At 41.6% G+C, this 27,181-nt stretch overlaps 1 protein-coding gene across 3 annotated transcripts in view; it reads right to left on the reverse strand.

The window, feature by feature from the left end:
* Positions 1 to 2,559: 2,559 nt before the first annotated feature.
* LOC114447740 (C-terminal-binding protein 2-like) overlaps positions 2,560 to 27,181 on the reverse strand; it is a 51,920-nt gene continuing 27,298 nt past the window's right edge. Inside the window, exons 2-10 of one of the 3 annotated variants that reach the window (XM_028424159.1) lie at positions 18,616 to 18,631; positions 11,025 to 11,179; positions 7,805 to 7,949; positions 7,116 to 7,322; positions 6,736 to 6,950; positions 5,935 to 6,065; positions 5,574 to 5,701; positions 5,360 to 5,483; positions 3,828 to 4,011 (exon numbers count right to left, since the gene is read on the reverse strand). In XM_028424159.1, coding sequence (XP_028279960.1) covers positions 3,828 to 4,011; positions 5,360 to 5,483; positions 5,574 to 5,701; positions 5,935 to 6,065; positions 6,736 to 6,950; positions 7,116 to 7,322; positions 7,805 to 7,949; positions 11,025 to 11,179; positions 18,616 to 18,631 — 1,305 coding nt within the window. Of the gene's footprint in view, positions 4,012 to 5,359; positions 5,484 to 5,573; positions 5,702 to 5,934; positions 6,066 to 6,735; positions 6,951 to 7,115; positions 7,323 to 7,804; positions 7,950 to 11,024; positions 11,180 to 18,615; positions 18,632 to 27,181 lie in introns of all 3 variants that reach the window. The other 2 variants (XM_028424158.1, XM_028424160.1) reach the window with 2 other exon arrangements.

A 27,181-nucleotide genomic window follows, 5' to 3' on the forward strand; every position in this document is an offset into this window, starting at 1 on the left:
AGTGATAAATATCAATGTTACTGTCGAATTTTAAGTAAGAAATTATAGACCACATGTCCATCCGATGGTCACTGCTTTTAGCAATATGTACCGCCATGCATTGCGCAGACCGGCTAAAAGAACGGGAACGGAAGTTACGTCACCTGTCTTGTAAATATAATGATCGTTTAAAGAATGTAGCATGACCGGCTGTGTTTTTTTTTATTTATGTTTGGCCATAAAATGTTTATTAGGCTATAACGGCACAAATTATAATTGCTAACAACGTAAATTGTTTAGCCGGCAGAGGTCGGCACGTTTAATTTGCGACAGTAATGACGTCATTAACGGCGACACAAAATCACGGTAGTGTCCGAAATGTCCAGAAATGCTTGCACTATATGGTGCCCTACATTGAACTCCCCATATGGGTAGTAGGGAGCACAGACAAACACTTTACCAGAGTGACAAGACGAACTAGCACCGAGTGCAGGGAGGACGCAGACTATATACACAGGGATCAGGGTAGACACAGGTGGGAGGAGCAGGTATTCACCGGGAGGAGGGAGAAGAACACGAGCAGGGGGAAGTCAAGACACCTGAAATGAGAGGAGAGTCAGAACTAAACAGGAAATAGCAAAATAAAACAGGAAGTAAACAAACATGAATAAACACAAACCAATTCAAAAACAAAAGCCCTGGCTCAAACCTGAAACCCTGACAGTTACATTATGAAAAAGTGATATTGAAGGTTTGATGTTATTTATTCTAAATGTTTAGAATGTACTTATTTGTATTAAAAAGGGATACTACTACTTACTTGATGACGTCCTTGATCTGTAAGTGCTGGCTGATATTTCTGAGGAATCAAATAGATTTTAGTGCTGTCTGTACTGAAGTGATACTTGTGAGGAAGCAAAAGAAAACCCTTCAGATGGTTCCATTCAGCAAAATTTCTGCAGTGAAAAGAAACAAGTCTGAAATGATCTTCATGATACAGTCACTGGACACTTTGTGAGCTCAGCTCTTCCATATGCAGAAGAAGATAACCATGAACAAGGATGCTACCACAAACAGTCTGTAAACATCATTCAAACTCTCTCTTTGCCTTAGCTGATAAAAAGAATGAAAGAGCAGATTTTTACCTCAGTTTGCAGTCGCCAGATGTGACCACAGACCAGGAGCAAGCAGGTGAATACTTTACAGTTACACAGAGAGGCCACAAGGTGGCCATGTTTTCCAGCTACTGACACTGTGCTTTTTAATCTGCTCTAACACATTCAACAGTGAAGGAGCATTTTGGTCAAAGTTAAAAACACACAGGTGTTTTCTCTTAGTTTTCTTGAACACAGCTTCAGCTTTGGTGCTGTGCAGGTTACACTCTTTGGAACAGCAGGACAAGAGTTATAATATGTTATGTTAGTTTGGATCCAGGCTTATTATCTGCTGGAAAAAAAACAGTATGAAGGTGGAAGAACAATCTGAGCTGCTCACACACAGCACAGCTTTAAATCTGCACATTACAGCTGAATGTGCTGCCAAAACAGGAAAATAAAGGCTGTCATGTGACTTACACTGCTTGTTGTTCAAACAACCACTGATGACCCCTCCTCTGTTCTTATATGACAGTATTTTCCTTGCTGAATTGGGTTGTTAGCTGTGTCCAAAGCCAGCCTCGAGAAGTGGCTTGCACTTTGTCAGGCCTCTACCTTCAGACCTGTCCAACTTGGGTGTCCCACCTGAAGACTAGCTTTTGCTGGTATAGCTCTTAAGCAAACCCCCTGACCACTATAAGGTGGCGATCCCTCATGGGGGAAACTGAAACATAAACATTGAATAAATAAAATATCCTTAATCCAGATTTTACAATCAACAACATAACATTTATCTGGATGGTCTCATCCTCAAAAACATTTATACTAGATAAATACATTGGTGCTGCCTCTTTAAAGTTTGGACTTATACTTATGAGGCTTTAAATATATGTACATTCTTTTTAAATGCCGTAAAAGAGGAGGATTGAAGCAGTAATAATTACTCCTGGGTGCTGCAAATGATTGTCCTATGACTGTGTTGATTCTGGCAGGCTCGACTAGTGTTTTAAAGCTGAAGACCATTGATAGCAAGCTTAGGTCAGATGAAAATATGTTAGTCATATACTCTGTGCAGTTTTTATTGCAGCCACTAGAGGATAGCATTCCATTACAGTGCATGAACAGTTGTTCATAAAAGGCTCCACTGCACATCTGCCTCTTTACGTAAACCTTTAAATATAAATAATAGGCCAATATATTCTTTATATTTTCTAACAATTTTCTAGGAACCAGAAACACTCAAAAACATTTTGTTCCTTAAGATAAAAAGACATTTGGCATTCGGAGGATTGTAGTCTAAACAAGAAAGCCAAAGATGCACCAAATAACACTGCTAATAAAAAATACAATGCAGAGAAATGTCCACAGTTCCAAGACAATAATCCCATATTTATTAAAGGAAGTACGTGTAAAAGCTTTATTGGCATTAACAGTGTTTGCGTAATTACTTTTATTGTCAGAAGGGGGAGACAAAACGTTCCACAGAGCCGATCAGAACAGTAAGTTTTATTTATTGGTTCCAGCTGCACTGTATGCTATATGTTCACCTTGTACAAGGAACAAATACAAATACTCACACTAAAAAAAACAAAAAAAAACCAATGATCTGCTAGCAGCCATCTTGCTAACATCATGGTGCTAAAGGGATAGATGTGGCTGCTGCCATGCCTCCGAGAGCCACAGCTGGCTTTCATCAGAGCAGAAACAAAAAAAAAAAATAAAAAACTATAAGTAGGAGAGGACGGAGTTTCACACATGAAGACTACGGTTATATGAACATTTAACAAGGCAATACAAATCTAACAGGAGTGAAAACTTTCAACGTCAAAAAATGTACATTTGATATATAAAAAAATAAAAATACCACAATGGAGAAAGACATGGAGACGAGTTTTTTTTTCTTGTCTGTTCAGATTTGAGTTTTTTTTTTCCTGAGTCAGTAAGAGATTTCTTTTTTTCCCAAACATGTTTTCATTGCTCCTTTTGGATGCCAACTAATAATCATCGCAGATGCCTCGGATCAGGTGAAAAGGTTCAAACAGCAATAATTAATAGAGGTGACACAATATCTAAACACAAATAGTTTTTTTTTTTGGATCCTTTCTTTTGGTTTAAACAGGTCTCTTTTTTTACCTCTTTATGTGAAATATTCTTTGACATCTGCTGCTCACATCTCGTCTCTACATTCAGGGGCCACCGGCCTCATCAATGAACCAAGATGGAGTCCAGATTTTTAATGAAGGAGGTGGTGAATACTCTTGCTGCTGACAAAACTAAATAATCCATTCACTTTCACACACTGAACATTCACTTGCAACAGAAACACAGAATTTAGGTTAAAAAAAAGACTAAGTAACACAAGACTGGGTAAAGAAAAAAAAGGAGACTTGATGGTTTGTCATGTCAAGCTTATCGTTGATTTCCATTCTGCACTTGGTATTAATGTGTCCCAGAAGTCAGGAGGATTCTCCCTAAAATATACGCAAAAATAAAGATAAAAACAAAGTATCAATTAAACCAACAGAAAAACAAGGAGGGGGAGAGATTTTCGGTCTACGGCGCATGAGTCTGACTTCCATCTCAGCGTGGCAGCTTATGATCCACTGTCCTCACTTTGGGCTTAGTGGTTTCATACAAAACAGAAAATGTGTGAAACACTGCCCGGCAGGAAGTCTGCTGGTAGCTTTCAGATGGCTGAAGTCAAGCATGGATGGTTCATGTTGGTTTTAGTTTACACGGATTACAGCAACAGTCCTACGGCTCAGTCATGTGCTCTCTCATGGGGTCGCCATGTTTGGAGGGTTGGCTGGGGGAGGTGGCCTGTGACGGATGGGTACCAGGGGGCAGATTATGGGCGATGGGCACTCCCCCGGGCACCAACCCTTCCATAGGTCCAGGAATTCCACCAGGGGCAACGCCCACCATGCCAGGAGGGAATCTGTAGATCACCAACAGACATAATGAGGAGAAAAATAGGAATCACACTGAGAAAATGGGGGCTGCTCAGTAAGACCTTATTTTTTCCTGTTATTTGTTGATCCTGACCATCATTTTTAAAGTTACAAACTGAAAGTGTTTGGTCCTCTGGGGTAGCCACAGAGAGAAATATGTAAGGGATAATGTGAGCTGGCCATCACAGCAATTTAACCAAGGACGATTTAACCCCTTCATCAACCTGGAGGGACACAAATTAACTACAGCTACAACTGTCAAGTGCACCTTCGGTCTCTATGGCCACTCCAGGACTTTGTAAAAAACAAATCTGTGCATACAATATGAAAAATGTATCCAGTATTTTTAATTAATACAATCATGTACATTACAACATAAAACTCAATCTAAATGTGCTGTACTCACTGAGCAACATCACCTCGTTAAAACATCTAGAAATGGTCAAATATGATGAGAAGCACTGTGGCATGAGGCAGTAAATATGAGGGGGTTTGGGGCTCTAATCTAGTGTTTAGGTGAGGAGATATGGTTTTACTGCTCAATTATTAATAGGTATTTTTAATAGATTTAAAAAAAAAACAATTGAATTAAAAAGAGAACAAAATGTTTGGGTAAGCTGGTCCTTTCTTACAACTTCAATAACACAGACTGTTTTGTTGCTTGTTTTACAAAATAAATGATGACGTTCTGTCCTCATCTCATCTCTTCCTTGTAGTGACACTACTTCAGGCTTCTTACTTTCTGTCTTTACCCGGAGGAAATCTAATGGCTGTAAATGTTTTTGTTTAACTGCCTGTTTAAGCCTGATCCTGTGTGCCATGTGTGTGTTTCAGGGAGGGGAAGCTGGAGGACTGATGAGATGCTGGGTAGAGTGGGTGCAGCTACAGGACATGTTGGTTAGAGTGTGAAAAAGAAGAGGAAGGAGGAGGCTACAGGTTTACATGGGATTCGGTTTTTACTAATGATGTTACTCATTGGGCCCGGCCTGCAGGCCAGCAGCGGTAGTATTCATTTACCTTGTTGAGAATTAGGTATATAATTTGTCCTGCATTCCCCCCGTTGCTATGGCCTGTACCATGGTTTGGTTGACTCGGCTGTGTGAGAGAAGCAGTTCAGTCTGGTTGAGAAACTGAGAAACCAAGAACCTGAATGTAACAAACTCATGTGGGGCCTGTGTATAAATATGCCACAGAAACTAGGACCCAGAGGTTAAGAATTGTCACACATATACACATGAACTTGTGCCACCCCTCCACCATGTGCTAAGCCTTACTACTGCAGGTGTTGAGATGACCTCGGAGTGAGGGTGAGTTCCAAATAAATCACACGCCTACCTGTAGGCGGCACCATTGATCTCTGGGTGAACTTGAGGCTGCTGCTGCTCTATCACTCCCCAGGGTGCCGACGTAATGAAGAACTCTTTGTTGACGCAATTGCGGAGGCTGTCTGGAATACGGCCTGTGTCGGAGAGGGGGAGGTGGAACTTTTTTTAAACTGAGAAATTAAAAATCTGCGAGTGTGTGTGCTTTCAGAAAATCGCCTCCTTACCAGTGATGGCCCTCCGTATTTCTGTGGCAGCGGCCTCCCGCATCTCTAGCGACGCCTGCTCACTGTACCAGGCGGTATGGGGGGTGCAGATCAGGTTGGGGGCGTCTTTCAGAGGACCTTGTGAAAAGCTGTTCAACAGCAAAGATGGAAAAACATAAGTGATTAAGATATGATATGTTAATATAAATAAAACTATCTTTAAAGATTGTAAACCTAAATACACATCTGTCTATGGTACCAATGTAATTTTTAGACAGGATCCAGACAGAAACAACAGTGACCCACTCTAAAGAAAGATGCTACTTGTACAACTTGTACATTTAATCAGCAGTTTTAATGAAATCAGAAGTTAACAAGTCACCCGAAAGGCTCTGACTCGTGAACATCCAAGGCGGCACCCCGTATCCTGCCTTCTTTCAGGGCCTGAGCCAAAGCTTTCTCATCCACTAGACCTCCCCGTGCAGAGTTGACCAGGAAAGCACCCTGACGCATCTAAAGACACACACATGCAAACATTAAAATCTCAACAACAACATTGACTTTTAACATGTGGAACAAGACGAACAGAAAGCCCTTCAAAGATAGGTGACATTTAATCACCAATCCTTTCAAGAGTTTTATTTTAGTTGTGCACAAACATACAGAACTAAAGCTATTTAATTTCCAAATACAAAATATTGCTGTACAGTTTGTGTCCTCCAGGTGGCAGCAGTGACCCAGAGACAACTAGATAGAGTTTACGAGATGCACACTTGTTCACACAGTTGTATTATGAAATAAACAGCATTAAAACTATGGGTTAAACAGATGACGTGCTGAGCGGAGCTGCTTAACTGCTTAACTTGAGGCTGGTCTACATGCACTGCTGGCCTGGCGGCCCACTGCTGGCAACTGTGACTTGGCTGGGCAGCTGCATTCCTTGGCTTGTCACTAACTGGTTTATTGGCAGCTCACAATAGGTGTGGTGTGCTGCTTAGAATGTGCAACATATCACAGACTTTGACTAAACAGCGTGTTGGATTACACAGCAGGAAAATATTTACAGAGAGTTACTAGTTTTGGTGAAAAATATGCATAGGAGAACACTTTGACTGTACACATGCATACACTGACACACATGTGGGACATTTTTTACAACTCTAGGACCCATAAAGACCCATACCTGTTTGATAGTGAAGTCGTTAATGAGGTGGTGATTGTGTTCATTCAGGTTGCAGTGCAGGGAGACGCAGTCGCTCTGGTAGAGCAAGTCCTGCAGTGTGTAGACCCGCTGAACTCCCAGTGAGCGCTCGAGGCCGTCCTGGAGGTAGGGATCATAGAAGATCACATTGAAGCCAAACGCCTTGGCCCGCATGGCCACCGCCTGGCCTGTGCGACCTGAAGAGAGCAGGAGGAAAAATGTCTTAAAAACCTCCTGAGAGTGTTGCCTTTAACTTTGGTGAGTTGTTCTTTTGTATTTAGAATGTTACCCAGGAAATAATAAATCTGAAGAACAGGTAAAACAATCTAACTTCACAGTAAAACTTTAATCCAAATTCTCACCAAATCCGATGAGGCCGAGCGTCTCTCCTCGGATCCTGGCTGCACCAGATGCAACCTCCCGAATCTGTTCCACACTCTGGACCCGTGTACCCTCCCGGAGGGCCTGGTAGAGCCAAGTGTTTCGTCGATACAGGTTAAGGATGTGACAAAGTGTAGAGTCTGCTGTTTCTTCCACAGCTGCTGAGGGAATATTACACACAGCAATGCCTGGGGGAAAAAAACAGATTTTAATGACACAGTAACTGCTATATGACAATATTGCACCAAAGAACTCCATGCCATTCTGAAATATATCAAAGGACAATAATTAGGATCTAAATCCTGCTCTCATCACAAACATATGTCGAAGGGGCCAAATGGGAATCAGAGGAAGAGTTTTATATCAGTCGGAGCATCTGCTCCTCATGTTTACTGAACATCCTGATCAGCCCATTACTGAAGAGATTCCTTTTACATATGTTGTTTATGTTGCATTTGGTTTGGCCCCTATCCAAAGACACACTTGTCCTTATCCATAATGCAATCACTCCTGTATTTTTCCCCCATCATAGAGAATGAATGAGCCATATGTGCAGATACATCTTGTTCATTATGCTTTTCATATGATCACCGTCTGCTTCTGAACGGCCTCACTTTCTTTTACATCTGTATTCCTACTGCTCTCCTACTTCCTCTCCCTCATGCCTCACCGAGCTCCCCGGCAGCCTTGATGTCAATGTTGTCGTATCCACTGCCGATGCGGATGATGATGCGCAGCGCCTTGAACTTCTCCAGGTCTTCTCTGGTCAGGGTGATTGTGTGGTACATCATGGCCCCCACGGCCTCATTCAGCACCTGAGGGAAGAGGAATCATCGTCATCACTGCCTTATTATAGCAGCAATCATTAGCGCTCTAAATCATCATCACTCCAGCCTTGATGTTTATTAGATGGCTTTACTGCAACAGTATGTGACTTGTTGCAGCCACCGTGAACACGAGAGCTTTCACCAACTCCCATTTTTATGTACACTATTCTTCATCTAAATGCAAATGGACTGTTTATGTGTGCTCTAAAATACGAGTGGTTGTCTGTGTGTTTACGGTATAATGAGTGCTTGCCAAAGCTGTTTTTTTGACTGTATGCAAACAAGGTTAGAGCGGATGGCAGGCAGGACAATAAAGCAGACTGACAGAACCCGGGAAAGCACAAACAAGTAGCTGCTGCTGCTGCATGCTGAGTCTGTTAAATAATTGGTTTAAATTCACAACCAGCTAACTGAATTAAACTGACCGAGCCAGATTAGCATAGAGTGTGAGCTTCCATGCAGCATTTTTAGTGGAGGTAGCTGCAGTGGGAGCTACATGCAAAACCCAAGGTTAAAGCCCTCCTCGTGCATTATCTCATTACCGAAGCAGCCTTGGCTGAGCGACACTGAATCACTGCACACTGTTGAGCAGCAGTAATATGAGCTGAGAGCGACTTTACAACAAATGGAAAAAGTGAGCGAATGGGTTTTGTGTTAATTACTAATGGTAAAATAACTAAAAGCTGCTGGCTGTCACAATGCATGTGTGCCTTGATTATGTTCTGCAGTAACAAGTGCTACAGTAAGACATCATCAGATGTGTCAACATTTAAGGCTGTGTGAAGATTGAAGGTGCAAATATGTTTCAAAGGTATTTTTTAATGACGCCTTAGGACGATTTCAGTCTATATGCTCAACTAAGCTCACTCGCTATCTACCTACAAGTCTCCTGACTCCAGCTGCTCACCTGATGTTTCACCTCTCTGGATGAGCCTGGGCAGATGGTGCAGAGAAGGCACCATTAAAACATGTGATGTGGGGTTTATTGATCTTTACCTACAATCAGTGGGTGTAAGCCAAGCTAACAAAAATATCAAAATATTAAAAAAGATTATGCTTGATTGCACAACAAATAAGCTAATTTATTTATTTGTTTAATCATTTTCTACCTTGTATTACCACTGCTCCTCCTTCAGAGTAAATGCTTGACAAAAGGGATTTTGGTTTATCTTAAATTCCTGGCTTAAGAACAATAAAACATTGCAGGATGACACGACACAAAAACCCAGAAATCATCATGGTATACAATTATACTGACTATATGAAATCTTAAAGAGTTCTACTACTTTACACAGACATCCCAGCATGAAGAAGAAAGAGCAGAATACACAAAATGTTCAGTGCCAGATGAGAACCTTTGCCTCTTATCTCCCACTCTCTGTAAGTGTTTCCTGTCTGGTAACGCCATGACAACTATTCATCGCACAAAAAATAAAAAATGAACTACCATTCTTGTGTGACGATGTTCTGACATTCTCCATTTCTCTTGAAACGTTCCTTTGTACTGACTAATGTAACATTTTCCGCATGAGTGAAATTCATGTAATTTTCTCAATTACATCCGCAAACCGAAAGTTGAGTGATAACCAGTTTTATTTTGTGCTTCAAGAGCACGCACCACTTTGTGTCTTTCTGCAATTCAGTGAGTCTTCTTTGTCTTTCCAAGGACTACTGTATCAGTTAAACAGTGCTCTTGCAGGTCTTGAACGTTCTTACGTGATGGATTCATCTACTCACTTCTGGGTCAAGCAAAAATGACAACAGCCTTCTTTGGTGTGCTGCCTGCGAGTTCGTATGCTTATGTGTGTCAACAGAAAATCACTGCTGAACCATGCAGCTGCATATGTGTGTGTGTGTGACATGTGCACCATGTATTATCCTCAGCACAAATGGGATCCATACCAACATCTACACTTCCAGATGTGTGTGTGTGTGTGTGTGTGTGCACGTGTGAGACTGAGAGAACTTGTGTGAGCATGTAATACGATGAAAAATCAACTATTTATTTTGCATTTCTTCTATTTAACCCTTACATTCACACCATTAGTTTGACATTAAAGCAAAGCTGATGACAAGCCCTTCAGCTCAGACTGTAAAACTGCTGCTCGCTGGCTCTGGCACTCAGACAGTAAAAATAAGACAAATGTTTCAGCCACTCTAGCTGAGAACAATTATACTGCATTTCTATTACCAGCCACCCTTTCCTCCCCCTCCTCCTCCTACTCCTCTTTATTTAACAAAGCAGCACTTCAGCACCCACTGGGATTATAGTCAGTCATGAAACCATTAGAGTTGAACTGGGAGAGTGGAACAAGCCAGTGGGCTGAAATATTATTAAAACATTACAGAGGAGGAGACGCAGACGGACGAAAAAGATTCAGCACTCAATTCAAGAAACACATTCACAGCCCATACCGTGTGTGTGTGTGTGTGTGTCCTTCTAATTCTTATAAGATCCTGCAGATACAGCCTACTATGGAGATATACAACGAGCAGCACAGTCTGCAGCAAGAACATTATGTAGTCTGACATTTACTGTGTGTTACTGTGAAAGAGTTGTAATGTAAAAGTCTGCATTAGCTACTACTCTAATATCGGAAATGTCCCCAAACAATTCTAGATCAGGTATCCACCTGTGATGAGGATTATGTATTTTTTTCAAGGCTAACGGCATTTTTTGTTGCTTCCTCTCAATTTAATTTTTATATTTTGTGTCACTGCTTCATATATACATATATATATATGCTTCAGAAATCATCAGATAGTTTATAATGTAAATCACACCAACATGAAATCTGCAACATCAAGAGGACAGAATCTTAGAAAACATGCTGTAATTAAAATAAACTTTCTGCCCCCACTTGACTGAGTTTGAGTCAGATTTGAAATGTTTCCACTCTACACAAAAAAAAAAGAAACACAAAACTGGCACCAAATCAGCAAGAACAAATTAAAGTTAATTACACGTGTTAACAAAAGCTGCTTCAATCTGCTTGACAAAATCCAACCAAGGACAAACAGCTTCAGGTTTGTGCCAGTTGAGTCTAAAATGTACTTCTGTACCTTTTCATGTATTTCTTGTGTGGACTGGGCATCACAGAAAGCCACGGTGGCTAGATCCTTGAGGATGGGCATCTCCACAGTGCAGTCTCGTCCATCCAACAGCGCCACCAGGGGGCGCGGGTGCATAGGCCCGTTCATAATCTGGGGCCGAATACCTGTGGAGAAACAGAGACAGAGCCAGTTAATTATTTATGTGTGGCACACACACACACGCACACACAGTCAAATGAGCTGCAGAAGAAGCAAGAAAATGCAGGAAACGTATCCCACAGCTGGACATAGTTCCACAGGCAGAAAGCTGTTTGTTTCCACTGTGACAAACACCAACACACACCTGAGTGATCGATACTCTTAAAGTTGACTGAAGCACCCTTTGGTGTCATCATCTCCTTTACCTGGCAACACACAACCACACACACACACACAAACTACTGATATGACCACCCGCCCCCTCTCACTGTTACCCTCACTGTTACCAGGCAACAGGTCCTTTCAACCCATGAGGTCATCACCTCCATTATCCTATCACCGTACAGAAGCCCGGCGGGCCTTCAGTGCGTGCTACTGTATTTGTGTATTTGTGTGTCTGTGTTTACACATGTACACTGACACTGGAGGAAATAAGCATCTACTGAAATTCAATATAAACTTCCAGGTTCTGTAGAGTTTGTGGTTTTCTGTCCTCGCCTGGTCACTGAGTCATGATACGGTGGCCTGTCAGGGACAAAAGCAGCAAAAAAAAAAAAAAAACACTGCAGTAAATTACATCAGTCTTTATATGAGTTTCTTATTCGATTAAAAGACCCACTTGGGAGTCTTCATTATGTGATAGAGAGTTCTACTGAGGAAAGAAAATCTGACAGCAAGGACCCAAATTCAGAGAAAAAGGGAAAAGGAGGGGAAAGAAAAAGAAGTGGGAGGAGGGGGGGGGTCTACACACCACCACCAGCGCTTTCTGGCTCCCTGCTGCCTGTTGTCATGGTGATTAGAGGATTTGGGCAGGATTATGAAATATTTTATTTAGTGGCATCTGCGCTGCTGGAGAGGACATCCAAGCTTGCTCTCACTCTGTGTCTCTGTAACTCCTCCAGTTTTGGGAAGCGAGGACAGTGTTTGTGACCTGCCTGACTGCAACATGCTAACATATGTACTGTAAACTGATCAGATACAAGCAAAGCTTCTATTCTGCACAAGGGGAGAAGCTAATCCAACAATGTAATTTCAAAGTATTACCCATTGTTATTTATTAGCTTCTCACTTCATGAGTAAATAATTCTGCATGGTCACAAATATATTGAGCAGTGGGTTTTTTTAATGTGTGTGTACATGTGGGTGGGACTTAGTTGTAAAAGGTGACATCACCTCACAGTCTGCACCAATCAAGAGTTAGCAAAAACAGTCATCTCTGAATATACCATTCTGTCCATCTTGTTAAATTTTTCCATTGAAAACATTATTTATTATAGTTATTGACTGAGAATACTGTATTAACTAAACATAAAAAAATAAAAATTTAAAAGCAAAGCAGATAAATACATGCCCATTAGACTGCCATACATTAATGTATTCCATACACTTCACTTTCACATTCTTTCCCTAAACCTGGGTAATTTCCCTGCACATTTGGATGAGTTTAAGAAATGTAAATGTAGTGCCTACGTCGGTTTCCCAGTTAACACAGCCAGTGCTAATAGCTGCACAATAAATAAGAGGCTACGTGGACATGCGTGCTGAGCCTCGTGCACGCTCTTGACAGAGTCACAGATGTTTGAGTCTTACATCCCTTTTGTCTTTTCAAAATAAACATCATACAGGCGATATGTTAGGAGATCCTTATTTAACACCTGCTAATAGTTTATCTGTTGTCGACACATGAAAGAGAAACGAAAACAGTGGATTCTGATGAAAAGGAGCTCAGCAGGAAGTCATTAACATCACTGCCATAGCATATGGCCTGTAGTATTATAGGATTAGCTAATTACCTTTCTTTTCTTCAATCAACAACTATAGCACATAATCTTGTGTGACATGAGAGAAGAAGAGGCCACCACTCGCAGAATTAGAGATGAAGTAACTGAGCCAAAGAAAACAGCAATAATAAAATCCTCTTTGACTCTGGAGGAAGATAAGGGTACAGTATATATATATCATGTTTAACAGAAAGCCTGAGTCACAAACTAAAGGTGTGGGGTATAAAAGGAGTGGACCCGGCAGCAGGCGGACAGGCTTTAATAAAATCGTGGGAACCGATTGTGAGCTGTGTTGTTTAGATTTTATCATTCTTTTTTTAAAAAAATCTGTTTCTTGTAAGTTACTGGAAAATATACTCAGGCTCCACCGCTGCTCTTTGATCGTCGAAAAAGCCTCCTTTGAGGAGCTTAAACCAGCAGATTGATTAAAATCTGTTAATAGCTGCTGATGGAAACTCTCTTTTATGGACTTGTTGAGATGACTTGATATCCTGTTAGTTATTATACTGACCGAGTTTTTACTGTTCATTTAATGTTGGTGCTTTTGTTTTATGTCGTGCGTGCATCACTCTTCTTCTGCTCTCTGTTTGATTTTATGAGTTTCATAACAGATATATGAGCCAAGATTCTTTCTTTAAAAATATTCCATTAACAATATTATTATTGTGCAACACCATGGGGATGTCAGTGAAGCAACACTCAGTCTGTATCAAAGCTGCCTGTGCACAGAATGGATCAGTACCTTACTATACTTCTCTTCTCTCAAACATTATAAGTGTAAATTATAGTGCAATTCACACTTTGCTACAGACAGATGAGGAGTGCAGCTAAAGCAACAACCACAAAGTCCACCAGTATGGATGTTTTGTTTACTCAGGGCTTAGATCTGCATATTTACAAAGAATAATCTGGAAACCTGCTTTTTCAGAGAGGAAACTGGAAGCATTATTCTCACTGGATAGACTCATTTTGTATGTATGTATGCATTTGTGTGTGTGTGTGTGTTGGTGAGGTAGCTCAGGAGCGAGGACTCGTCAAACACACCTGTGGCTCCACCGCTCCCACTGCACCTCCTCATCACACTCCTGCAGAGTTCATTACCAGGCTGAAAAATACCTCTATCATGTTATAGTCACACACTCTGACTGCAACACACTGCTACACACACACACTGCTACACACACATTCTGTCATGAATCTGTAACTGGTGGAAGGAAGCAGGTCAAAGAGCTGCTGATTAATTATTTCCTAGTGGCTAATAGCTTTTCTTTTGGACTAATAAGGCAGAGCGAGAAGCTGCATTTAACAAATGACAAATCCACGAATAATTAACACTCAACCAGGCTGTTAATGAGGATCTTAATGACTCAGATACCTGGTCAAAAAATTTGGAGGAGCTCAGTGGAGATGGACAGAAATTAATAATTATTCTTTTTTCACACATTGAAAGAGAAAGCTGCAGTATTTTAACGGTCATATTCTGTCAGTATCTGCTTGTTTTTCTTTCACTTCACTCCTGTCACCTTCTGATCCATCCCCTGGTGGGGTCGGCCTCCGTCTGACATGTTTGGCAGCAGCTCGCCAGCCGTCCCACCGGGCAGCCAGACCCAAAACCTTGATTTAAAAAAAAAACACAAAAGCAAAGCCAGAAGTCTCCTTGTGCGAAAACAGAGTCCCACCCAATACCAGACTCCTACAGAGGGACCAAAAAGCTCCACGGAGCCCTTACTTAAGTGCCTATGTGCTGTTACATAAACTTCTCAGAGCAGCAGAAACAACACGACTCAAGACGATTTACATTAGGCAGCGAGATGTTTTGGCTTTTGGATAGAAATGCTAATTGCTGGTGCCAATTTCCTGTTATTGTACCCCAAGTATTTATCATAGCACAACAGCCAGCATTGTGTGCAAGCCAGCGAGTAATAAAGAAACAAAGCCGACAGCTTGACTAGCTGAATCTAAAGCGTGTTCAGTGTGGCAGCAGATAGTCTTATCCAGTGGAGGTCATGTGTTGTTATACATCCCTGGAGGGAAGCTTGAATGGACTAAAGTTGATATCATCCTCATCCAATGCTAATCACAAAGTGAATGATTCGCCAGGAAGTATGAAAACTTTCTGGCAGAGCTGGCAGGAGCGTATACTCTCAACCACAAATGGATTACAGATGTTCCAAACTAAAAAGCCTTTTTGGAGTCTGACAACAGAAATAGAAGTCATCTCCTTTAGGGGGAAAAAATGTCTCTCCTTAGTGAATACGATCTGGTGTCTAATTCTTTCGTTTGGAGGAGCTGATCTTGGAAAAGCAGCTCAGAAAGCTTCCCTGCCAGACGGTGTGACTCAGAGTTTTCAAAGGGAGAAGGATCATTTCCTAAATAGAGCGCAAACAATCAATGAAAGAAAATCAAACCTGTTTCTTCCCAAAGGGTTTGAAAACAGCCATTAAATGTGTATTTAATAACATCGCACTACATTTTCCTTATTTTCTGACAGATCCCGTGCTCTGGTTTTGTGGTTGCATGGATTTTTATTTGGAAGGTGATGCACTCCCTTCAGATTTACTTGTGGCTTGTTTTTCTTTTGTCACACTGTTTGAAATGTAAATAGTCCTCTCTGGGACTGCAGAGCTGTATTAGCTTACCTGCACTATTGTGAATTCTTGAATCATTTCACTGTGTACTCAGCCATCTCAGATCTCTTTTAATAGCCTTCTGAGGCAGTTTAGCAGCCTCACTTACACACTGAGGTCATTTTCACCCATTGAACCCTAAAACCACACCAATAGGGTGGAAATGCACGCTTTCTTTGTAAAAAAAAAAAATTCAAAAACTACAACATGTAACAAAGCCAGAAACTGAAGCAGTCATCAGACACTTACATCTCCATCAGCCTTTGGATGCATCATGTGTCACATAAGGTTCTGTTGTAAAATATAACCCTATCTTGACTCAAATAAGATTCACTAAACACAAACTGTCAGCATAAACAAACAAAACTCTGTAAAAAAAACTACAATTCTGCACCCATCAGTGCATCTAGAAGCGAACGATTCACTCATTTATGACCTTCCATTACATTAAGTTTTTTCTGAGCTGCAGGCTTTCTATATTTGTTGCGCAGAACAACATGGAAAACTTGTTTGTTGGGGTTATATCTATAAATGTGTAATATCTCTAGCATGCAAAGTTTCCATCCTCTCTAAGACGGTTAACATTTGGAAAAACGTTGTCGATGACTCCATTATTGTCCTTATTTTGTGAAATAAATAATGAAAAAACATGTTTGGTGCTGTGTTACTACACAAAAGACATGTCTGTTCACATTTACCAATGACACAGCTTTAGTGTTTAGTGTCTGAAAATGTGACAGGAAATGAAAACTGCTTGGGGTTTATTTAACTGACTCTAAATTACAGGTGACTTCTATTCTCAAACCAGCACTCCATCTATAAATAGCTGTGTTAAGAGGGACAAAATGATGCATGCTGCTGACGCTCCCACACCGGTCACTCTATCAGTGGAACAATAAAACTGCAAAAACAAAAGGAAATGAGGAAGATTTTTCCACAGCGTGATGATGTCAGGGACACAACAGCAGCGGTCGCGGAGTTCACCGAGCTCTCACAGAAATGTACTCTGCAGTTGACACGAGACCAAAAGCGGGCTCAACGGGCTTAGGACCAACAGCTGGTTCTGGTTACCTAGCAACTCCCAAGCTGGGGGGTGGGGGGGGGGTGCCCTCAGTGATGGGATAGTCTAAGAGTGCGATGAGAAAGGCAGATGGGTGAGGGAGGAGGGGACCTTGTGTTTGTGTCAAGTGCAGCAGTGAGAAAACAAAAAGCTTCATGATACCGAACCTTGTCCCCACAGGACACCCCGACCTAGCAACCCAAACATGGAAGCTGAAAGAGCCACGATCAATGTGTCTCTGCAGTAATTTCTACAGAGAGAGAGATCATCAGGAATACCAACAACAACTCACATTCTGTGCGCACACACTGAAGCCAAATTTGGCTGCACTTAGTTTCACACACACCCACATATGATAACCATTAATGATCACCATTAATGATCTTGTTAAACTAAATGTTTAAGGGCATTCACAGCTCCCAACGCCCCTTGTCTGCTCCACTAATTTTTCTGCCATTTCTGTGTCCACTCGAAAAGAAAAAAAAATGTCTCTGTGTATACATGTTAACAAGAACCCGGCGCCTGTATTCTTGGGAGTGTCTACTCTCTCGAGTGTGTTTACGATCCCTTGGCATCTGTAGAAAAAGAGGGGAGGTTTAATCTTTTCTTTGGCAGACTCCAGGCACCCCCACCCCACCCCGCCCTCTACACCCTATCAGTGCCCAGCTACTGCACCACCACCACCACCACTGCCATTACCCCGGCGTGTCTCTTGTTCCACTATGTGGACACACAAAGACATTGTTTGTCCTCCCCTCTGCCTGCCCCCAACCCCCCCCCCGGCCACCCTCCAAAGTTATCGCCACCCAAACGCTCAGCCAGAGTGGTGTAAGAGGGAGGAGACAAACAAGCAGGAAGAGAAAATACATGTAAAGGTGGGTAAAACATCTGCTGACATAAAGATATCATAAGTGGTGTCAGCTGTAAACACTGACAACAATGCAAAGCCAGGGAGACAACATCACTCCTCTTTAAATGTTGTCTTTGGTGCTGAAAGCCTCCAAACAATCAAAGCCTGAGGACAAAAGCAGCTGTCAGCACACTGAAGACCAGCTTTACATTACATGTATGAACGAGTGTTTCCAGGTCAGAAGCTGACACATTAAAGCGGGAAAAAATTGTGTGTTAAAAAATGCAAACAAGGGCGCAAAAATCAGAAAACATCGTTGACGGAATTTCACAGAAAATATCTGGAATATTTCATATTTTGGAGGAGAGAAGACAAAGGATGGAAGCAAATATAAAAATGGGACTAAAGTGAAATTAATAGCTACATAAATTTATATCTTTAGTGCAATTTTAATCTGCATTTATTTATTTTGATGCAGCAAAACTGCAATTTTAACAAATAAAGTCACACTCGTGTCCATTCACGTGTGACCTTTGACCCTACAAATGACATCTATTAGTCACCTCCTCTCACTGCTGTGCAGAACTCTGCAGTTCCAAACAAGGCAAACACACACACACACACACAGAGTGCACTTTCCCTCATGCACACACACACACAGGCACACACTGTTTTCATGACACACTTCATTGCAAAAACATAAGAGGCTCATTAGCCTTAAAGCCAAATCCAACTCTCCCTCCCCACCTCTCACCATCACACACAGACACACACCACAGCTTTTTATTATTATCACTATGTGAAACGTGCTCCTTGCCTGGGAAATGCTGTCTCCACATTCTTTAAATCAGGTGCTGCACATGGCAAAGGAAACGTAGTGGTGAGGGACACAAAAAAAAAAAAAAAAAAAAAAAAAAAAGGAGAACGAGATGAAGTGGGCGTTGGTTTATTCTCACACACACTCTGCCCTGGGGTTATGCTCTCCTCCTCCAGCCTTCCTCCCTCCTCCTCCTCCTCCTCCTCCTCTCCTTCCTTTGCTGTCTTCTCTGCTCGTTTCCAAATCTGTCCTCCTTCGTCACCTCACCCCCAGAAGTTCCATTTCCCAGACGACTGGCGAAAACAAAAAAAAATAAATAAATGGGTGGTGCCACAGGAGGGCAGCGGGTGAGGGGGTGGACTGGAGACCATACGTTCGTCACTCCGTGCAGTTAAACCAGCTTCAACTCCTTTAATCTCCAGAGACTGAAGGTGGGGGAGAGGGAAAAAAATGGATCTGTATTCGTCCTCAGCCAGCAATCAGCACTTCTCCGCTGCGCTCTCCTCTTTTCCGCCTCTTCAGCCAGATCACTTGTATCTTTTTCTGCTCAGCCTCCTCTTCCCCCTTGCTCCGTCTCCCTTCACAGCAGGTTTGGGCTATTCATTCAGACGTCAGGCTCACTCCGTCAGCCTTTTGTTGCAAGTCACAGAAAGAGAGAGAGGGAGAGTGAGAGAGACAGAGAGAGGAAAGGGTGGAGGGGAGGGAAAGAGGGGGGGAGGAGGAGAAAAAAAAGACAGAAAACAATCTGGTGCCACAGCTATGCAGAAGAATAAAAAAAGGAAGGAGATAAATGAAAGAGAGAGAAGGAAAAAAAAATCCTTGAAGAGCACCAGTCACAGCGCTGCTGGCATACGTACGATTCCCTCTTCCATTCTCTCCAACCTTCCCCTTCGCTCAACATATTTTCCTTCACTCCCTCCCTGCCTACTTTCCTCCCTCCATCCCTCCCTCCCCTGCCTTTCTGTTTTATTATTTGTGATCTGGCCTTCGCAGTCCTTAAAGAGTGCCAGCCCCCCCCACCCTCTCTTTCTCCCTCTCTCTCTTAGTTTCACTCCTTGTTCACAAACTCTCGCATTTTTTCCCCTCTTCCATCTCGCTCCCTCCTCCTCCTTTGAAACATGCAGATTGATTTTCCCACTCAACGAGCCATTAAGTGTCATTTCAAGGTCCCAGCATAAGATTGTTGTCCAGCCTTCACACCAATACGTGTCAAAAGATGTAAGATGTACATACAATACTAAGGCAGAAGCTAAGACGAGCTCTCACATTTACATCTAACTACACTGGGCAGATTTAAAGGCTTCATTTGCAGCACACACGTCTCATTTAATAGCTGCAAAATGAGTTTAAACACACACCTGCAACTGAGAGAAGTGTGTTTGAACACAGTGCGCAGTGGAGTCCAGCATGTGAACTTATTAGTAACACAAAGGTCTTCATGGACTGTAACTGAGTGAGTTCATGAGTAACAGATTAGCCTGTTTACTACAGCACCAGTCTGAAAGAGCTTTACTTTAAAGGGATCCCGATAATAAGGGTTAAGGTGTCTGCGTCCAGGTCGCCACTCACAGACACAACAGTGCTTTTACAGCAGGAAGGTAACGTTCTCAATTCTTACACTGACATAAAGTCTATAGTAAAAAAATAAGATTCAAGGTGAAAATGTTTCCGTCTCAAGGGGTGAATATGAAAAAAAAGTTCCAAACTTTGCAAATGTTTTGAAGAAATTCAAGAAAAGTAACCAATAATTAGATTGATTTATTATCATAAAGAATGTTCCACTGTTAGTTAACTCATTAACTCAATAACAGCTTCAACATAACGGTACTCATTTAATTACTGTAATATTAACCGACGGTGCAACAAAGGCGATGCAGGTGAATGAATGACCCGTGTTTACATGAATAAGCCAAGCTAATGAACAAATTAGGGCTGAAATGTTAAGCAGATTAATTGATTATTTGATCAGCAGCGATTAACAACAATTCTGTTAATGCATTAACCCTCTGATCCACAAACAGTTTTTTGTGCATTGCTGTTCATCTTTAAATTAATAGCACAATCATAATTAGAAGCAGAGAGAACTCTGTTATGTATTATAACAGTTTTAAAGACATAAATAATACAAATGAAAGACAATTTCAAAATTTAACTGGAACCAGTATAAATGTTACAACTTATTTCCAGCTGACACTGTGACAGCTGTAGATTGAATAAACTGCATAAAACAACACTGCATGTGCTGCTGTAAGCTGTTGTATTGAACATACTGCACACAATGTTGTGTACAGTATGTACTCGATGTGATTTCAATGGGAGCGTAGTGAGTTTAAAGGCCTTCATTGAGGAGATTTGGTTACAACATGTAACCAGAGCCCGCAAACCAGCCCGGAGTAAAAAAGCCTCATTCATGAAAATAGAGTGCTGGAGTGAGAAGGGCCTACTGTATAATTTGACCTCTAAAATTCACCATCCCATCTGCCTCCTGTGATCTACATGTCGCTCTGCTGCCAAATGACTGAGGCACAAACGAGAATCTGGGGAGAAGAGTGAGAGAGGAGCAGAAGACAAAAAAAAAAAAAACGAGGGGGAGATGGCACAGCTGCAGGTGGACAACAGATGTTGATTTTCAGCACATAAATTCTTGTTCTTCCATTCATACTCCGTCTGTGCATCTACCTCTCCAACACCCACACCCTCCTCCACCTTTTTCTTTCTCTGTTGACTTGAGCCAACTGGCCTGATTAAAGAGAGAGAAAAAGATGTAAAGAGGATGTGTGACGATGGAGGGATGAATGGTGGAAGGCACTGCTCATTACACTGCTCAGTATGCTGCAGGCTTAGACAAACACAGAGTGAACGGGCATCCATAAAAAACACATATTAACACATGTTTGTACTATGGCCAAGTATCACACACAGTAACACATAAATTTAGGATTTGAAAAAAAAAAACAACAGCAGTGACGTCTCTTCATAAGCGTTACCAAACGCACATACACAGACGCATCCTCCTCCCTGTTGTTAGGCTAAAAACACTGTGAAACACAATCCCATTTACAGCCCCCTGTGATCCTGAACACAACTGACATGCCTACTGAGAAATGTATAATATTTTCCTCGGGTGCAAATGAGATTCATCTGCACCTCTAAACATATCTTCTCGCCACTTTTGTTGAAAACACGGCGGAGCAAAGTGTCAACTTATGTGACACACGAACATGGTCTGCCCTTCCTTTCCTTATTCTGGCTTAACACCCATTAAGATTTCATTTTCTCAAAATGAATAATTTAGGGTGACTCTAGAGGGGGGGAGGAGGAGGAGGAAAGGAATGAAAAGAGGGAGGCAAGAAGGTAGCAAAGCCTTCTGCTTCTTATTTCTTCTCCCTCTAAGCTGCAAATGTTTTTGGTATCTGTCCTTCTGCTTTAATCACTTCATATCTGCCAATTTTGTGTTCATAGCACCTGCACACTGTACGCTTGATGTTACTTCACCTGCCTACAAGTGTTATTCATTGTCCAAGGTGTTGATTTCTGATTTGGATAAAGATGTAGGTGACAGATGGCCTGTTGAGATCCGACTAAAAATTTATCAGCCCATTGAATGGTTTATATCAGTGGCATTGTTTATTGCTCTGGTTGGTTGATGGTTCTGCTCACGGTAACCCATACAATGGAGGATAAACATTCAATACAAAATCAATGTCAGGTTTTGACATCAATGTCAGGTGTAGCTGTGTTCTAATCAAAACCCAAACATCATTTTCAGTTTCATTATACACAAATTGATTTGAGGTGTCCTCCTCCTCTGCTTCACTCCAAGATGTCATACCAGAGTTTCCATTTAGAAAATCTTCCATTCTCCATCTCCATCATCATGTTTCACTATCTAATCTGAAGCAGCTTTTTCCTGTCTTTGCCCTATACTCACTTCCCATCTTCACTGTTCTTGCATTCCCCCATTTTCCCGCAGTCAGCCTCTATAAAACCCACAACCACAGTCATGAATGAATGTGCTGAGCAGGGTATGACGTTTGTTTAGTAACATATTTTTCCCCCCCATTACATCTTCTAATTTATTTTCCCCCCAAAAACACCAAGAGGGGAAAAAGAGACAAGAAGAAGTTAGATCAATTATAAAGCAGAAATGACAAGAAGATAACTCAACATTTGTGTACTGGCAGACAGCGCGACATACCAGGATGTGGAACTTTATTCTCTTTTGAGGAAAAAAGGAAAATAACTGCCTGATATTAAGAGGAACATCTGTTGGGGAGAGGAGCTCAACAACGAACCATAACAGACGCCAACAATGCCACCTGCAACAACCCGACCGCTCATGCTGTCTCACACATACACACACACACAATCATCAAGCACTTTATTACAAATCTACACAATGTCAGGCAATGACATCATCAGACAGGGTCAGAGTGTGTTTTGCTGATGGTCTACTGGACTGAAAATAATGACTATGATACATTTTGACAGCAACACAGTCCTTTTTATGAGCTCTGAGGCAGAAATACAATCGCCAGAAATAAAAGGCTAATGTTACACTATAAACACCATGAATGCATGACTTCTATGACACTAAGCACGGCACAGTCGACCAGGATGCGGTGAGGAAATGTTGCTAAACTTGTGACAAGACAGGAGAGACACCAGACGGCACCAAACTTCAGGAGAATGGATCAAGTGTTTCTTTCTCTTCTGCTGCTTTTATACTACCACAACCGCTGCCAGTCGCTTTCTTTTGCAGAAATAAAGAACAACGAAAACATAATTTTACATATCGAAACAAGCACAAACAATATTCAAATGCACAATTAATATAATGTCTGTGTCCCTTTTTGCTCTGGAAATGTAATCCAGTGGCAGTATTACTCAAGGTCACGGTACTAAAAAAAAAAAAAATAGCAAGCGAGTGAGCGGCAACATAACAAAACAACCTTTGACTGTCAGCACAGATTAAGGCCGGCGTTTGACCCTCAGAGTCGAGATGCAAGATTTGACAGCTAGCTTCATCTCTGGAGGGTCCAAGGTTGAGTGACAGCTGTCAACGTTCTGTTTCCCCTCCACATCAGGAGCAGTTTCCCCTCACTCGATCGCTCTCTCTTCCTTAATCCCTCACTCAGTGTAACAACTGCCTGCAGCTTTGACCTGGACCCCGTTAATACATAATCTGCCATCTCCAGAACTAATATGCCACAACCCTCCCCCAACCATCACGCTACGCCTAAGCGAGGAAGGGAAATTGTGGCTAGTGTGTCACGCAGAGCAGAACTGACCTTAGCTGGCATTGGGTCGCCTGGACAGAATCCACAACCTGGCAGCGCACTCCGCAGCGAAGACAGTGAAGGCCCACAGTCTCGCACAGAGTGATTAAACCTGAGTCGGGGGATGGGGAGTGTGCCCACGTGAGTCATACAAAGCGAGGGTCCTGCTCAGGGGTATTCAATGAGGCATCAGGGGCAGGAACACGCCATCTGTATTTACACGTGGGCTATTAATTCAAAAAGAAATTCTCTCTGGTTGTGGATGCAACATACTGCAGATGAATTCTGACAGAATACCAGGAGATATCACGAGTTTGGAGAAGATTCGATTTAAAGGAATGCAAAACACTAAAGTTAAATTCTAGCAGAGCGGCTGTGCCACATATTTCTAGCTTTACAATTTACATAAAACAATTTAGACCTCATATTAAAATGACAAGTTTGAATCTAATTAATACTTCCCTCCAAATGTATCAGCTCAGTCAGCCATTTTGTAAAAGAGAAAAAAAATAACGAAGTAAAGAAGTAAATTTGCAGTGTTTTCTGACAATGGACAGACCCTTTAGCCAGAAGCAAATCTGCCTACGATTACCACCAAAACCCCCCGTTGCCTAGCAACGTACAATTTAGGAATATGCTTTCAGAGCAGCTTTGCAGACGTGTCCATTAACAGATGAAATAACCAAAGCAACAAATGTCAGCCACATGCAAATAAGGTCTCCTCTGCTGACTGTGTGTACCAACAATGTGATGTATGTGCGTGTGGCAGACTTGACGAAATTTACTTCCAAAGCACGTGTCTGCGTGTGTGTGTGTGTGTATGCAGCCTGTTTTGACAGCCAAGCACTGAGAGATCTTTTAGTATCTGCTCACTTGGGCCTAAAAATTGCAGAGATGACAACATTTGTTCCCAATTATTTCAGGTCTATTTTAACATGTACAGGCTATGAACAGTTTCATAGGCTTTCACAGGAAACCAGCAGGCTGGTCTGAGCAGAATTGGAGTATCCATGGATTAGTGCAACAGTGGAAATGGAGGATCTGGAGGATTAACCCCCCCCCCCTTCCCCTCCCCCTCTCTTCTCATTACAACCTGCACAGAATGACACAATCACACATCGGCCATCAGCACAGTAATTTGATTTTATCTGTCCAGTGATGCTGCTAGTCAGCCTCTAGTGAGCTGGTATTGATGGAAAAATCAGATCTCGCCCACAGAATGTCTAAATCTACTGTTAATCAAGCTATGAGATCAAAAAGAATATATTTAGGTAGCAGCTCTTCTTGTGCAGAGTAAAACTTTAATCTGATATGACCAACCAAATAAATCTGACTGAGTACACAATAAAAATGCACTGCATTTCATTCTAATTTGGAAATTGGAACACAAAAAAATCACTAACATAAAGTCAGGGGTGCACCTTAGCAGCAGCATGACTGCACAACCCATACCAAAACAACACAAAAGACATAGTCCTAATCTAGTCTGTGTGTGCTTAGCAGTGGTTGTATATATTAATGCATTTCAACTACATCATGCATGTTTCCACGATCTGAGGAATGAAGTATTCAAAATTGCAGGTCCTCCTGCAGCCTCTAGGGGCTGGCTCCAAAAGTGAGTCAAATCTCAAAGACTCCCAGGTTAAAATACATTATCTCACTCGTTTTAATTATATTAAAACGTACAACATATAATTATGGGTGTGACGCAGTTCAGTGACAGGCCAGTGCTGACTCAAAGCATGAGCTTCCTGCTTCTGTGACTACCTGTCTGCCTCAGCTACACATTTCCTCCTCTTAGCCTATATTTGGAGTTTAGGCAGACGGTGATGCTGCCAACATAGCGACGGGTGGAGCCTCCTAAAGAAATTTAAAACAGTGTTTCAGGACCACTCTGTCCACAGTTATATCCTGGGGCCTGTTTTTCAGGGTTGGAAAAAAGCCCCTACTTCTGCATGGCTCTAAAAACTCTAGTGCTCAGTACTGATTGGCTTAACTCAATAACGCAGCTTTTTTCAGATTAAACACAGAAGTAAACATTTTATTTAAACCCTTTAAATGTTTATTTAAAACAGAAACTTAACTGAAATATCCACAGAACAAAGGGAGAAGAGTGGAAAAAGAGTGAAAATAGAAGGCTGAAGAGCCTCTCTTGGCTTATTAGGCTGCCAAAACCTAGCCATTAGTGAAAGTAAAGTGACAGGTCATAAAGCACTTAATAAAAACACCAATTCCCCATGGGAGTCTGGAGCAAAGTTATAGTCACCATCCGTCCTCCAGCTATGCTTGTATGTCAGTCCCATGGCTGAACATGAGCATCTGTGTGGTCTGAGGGGCTATAAGGCGTATAGGATGCACCCTTTTTGTCACAATGAAGGAAGACATCCATGTTTGCTACACGATTTGCTTGGTGCGCAGACAGTGCGAGGCAAAAGCAGAAAGGACCTCATCACAAACAGCTGCAAAAGCTGAAGAGCTGCAAACCACTAACGTGCAATCACCATTATGCAACATCCCAAATTCTACACAGTGAGCAGATTTTGTCAAAAACATGTCTTGCACTGAAGACACTACAGATATGAGCTTAATGAAGAAAGAACATATCTGCACAGTGGCTCTCTTCTCATACACAGAAAAGAAGACACACCATCAGATAGTATGTCTCGTTTCCTTTTAGTTAACACATCTTTGTAGCCTAAGAGATCTTAATGTGAAGTATTCACACATGACTGCATTAACTGACAGACTGTAACGTGAAGACTGCACAGTTGGTAAAACTTAAAAACGTGTAGCAGAAAAGGGTGCTGACAGCTGTTCCTCCCAAATCCTCTATATTTCGCCTTGTCAATGCCAGTTTCTTGCTGCATTTAATGGGACGATATCACTGCCTGACAAAAAAAACTGCATGAGATACTGACATAATAACAGGCTTCACAGAAGGTGCAAAAAAATTCGAACAAAACTGCCTCCTGCAGAGATGAGCAGACAAAGAAAAGAAGTGGGATGTAAGTATCATTGAAGGATTAGAGCAAGAAACCAAAAACAAAAAGTAGGACAGGAGATGGACACTGGCGCCCAGCGTTTAAAGATATCCTTTTATGGCATTACTTTATAATCTGACTTAGATAGGCAGCAACATTTAGATTTCCACTGGCTGAGATAAGAAGAAAAGACACATCATTTATCTGCTGTTTATGTAATGAGCGCCAGTACAAGACAGCAAACAAATGACCAGAAAGAGAAAATGATTTAAAAAGTCTATTAACATTCTTTTTGTGTTTGTGTTTTTTGAAGGTCAAAAGTCATGTGGCACACAGTATCCCACTCCTAGCTATACAGAGTTAATGTGCAGCTATAAAGCAAACCACACTTGTTTGACAAAGATGTATTACATACAAATGGCTCAGCACAATGAAAGATGGAAAGCAGTTTTACTGTGCTTTAAAAAACCCACTACAACCTCATAACCAGGGGTTGTTTTCAGCATACTAAACGGATGAGAGAAATGATAAATGAAATAAAGAGCAGTCGCAGATATAGACTTTCTTATCTAT

Source organism: Parambassis ranga, chromosome 15 (assembly GCF_900634625.1).
Source record: "Parambassis ranga chromosome 15, fParRan2.1, whole genome shotgun sequence".
In the NCBI taxonomy this organism is placed as follows: domain Eukaryota; kingdom Metazoa; phylum Chordata; class Actinopteri; family Ambassidae; genus Parambassis; species Parambassis ranga.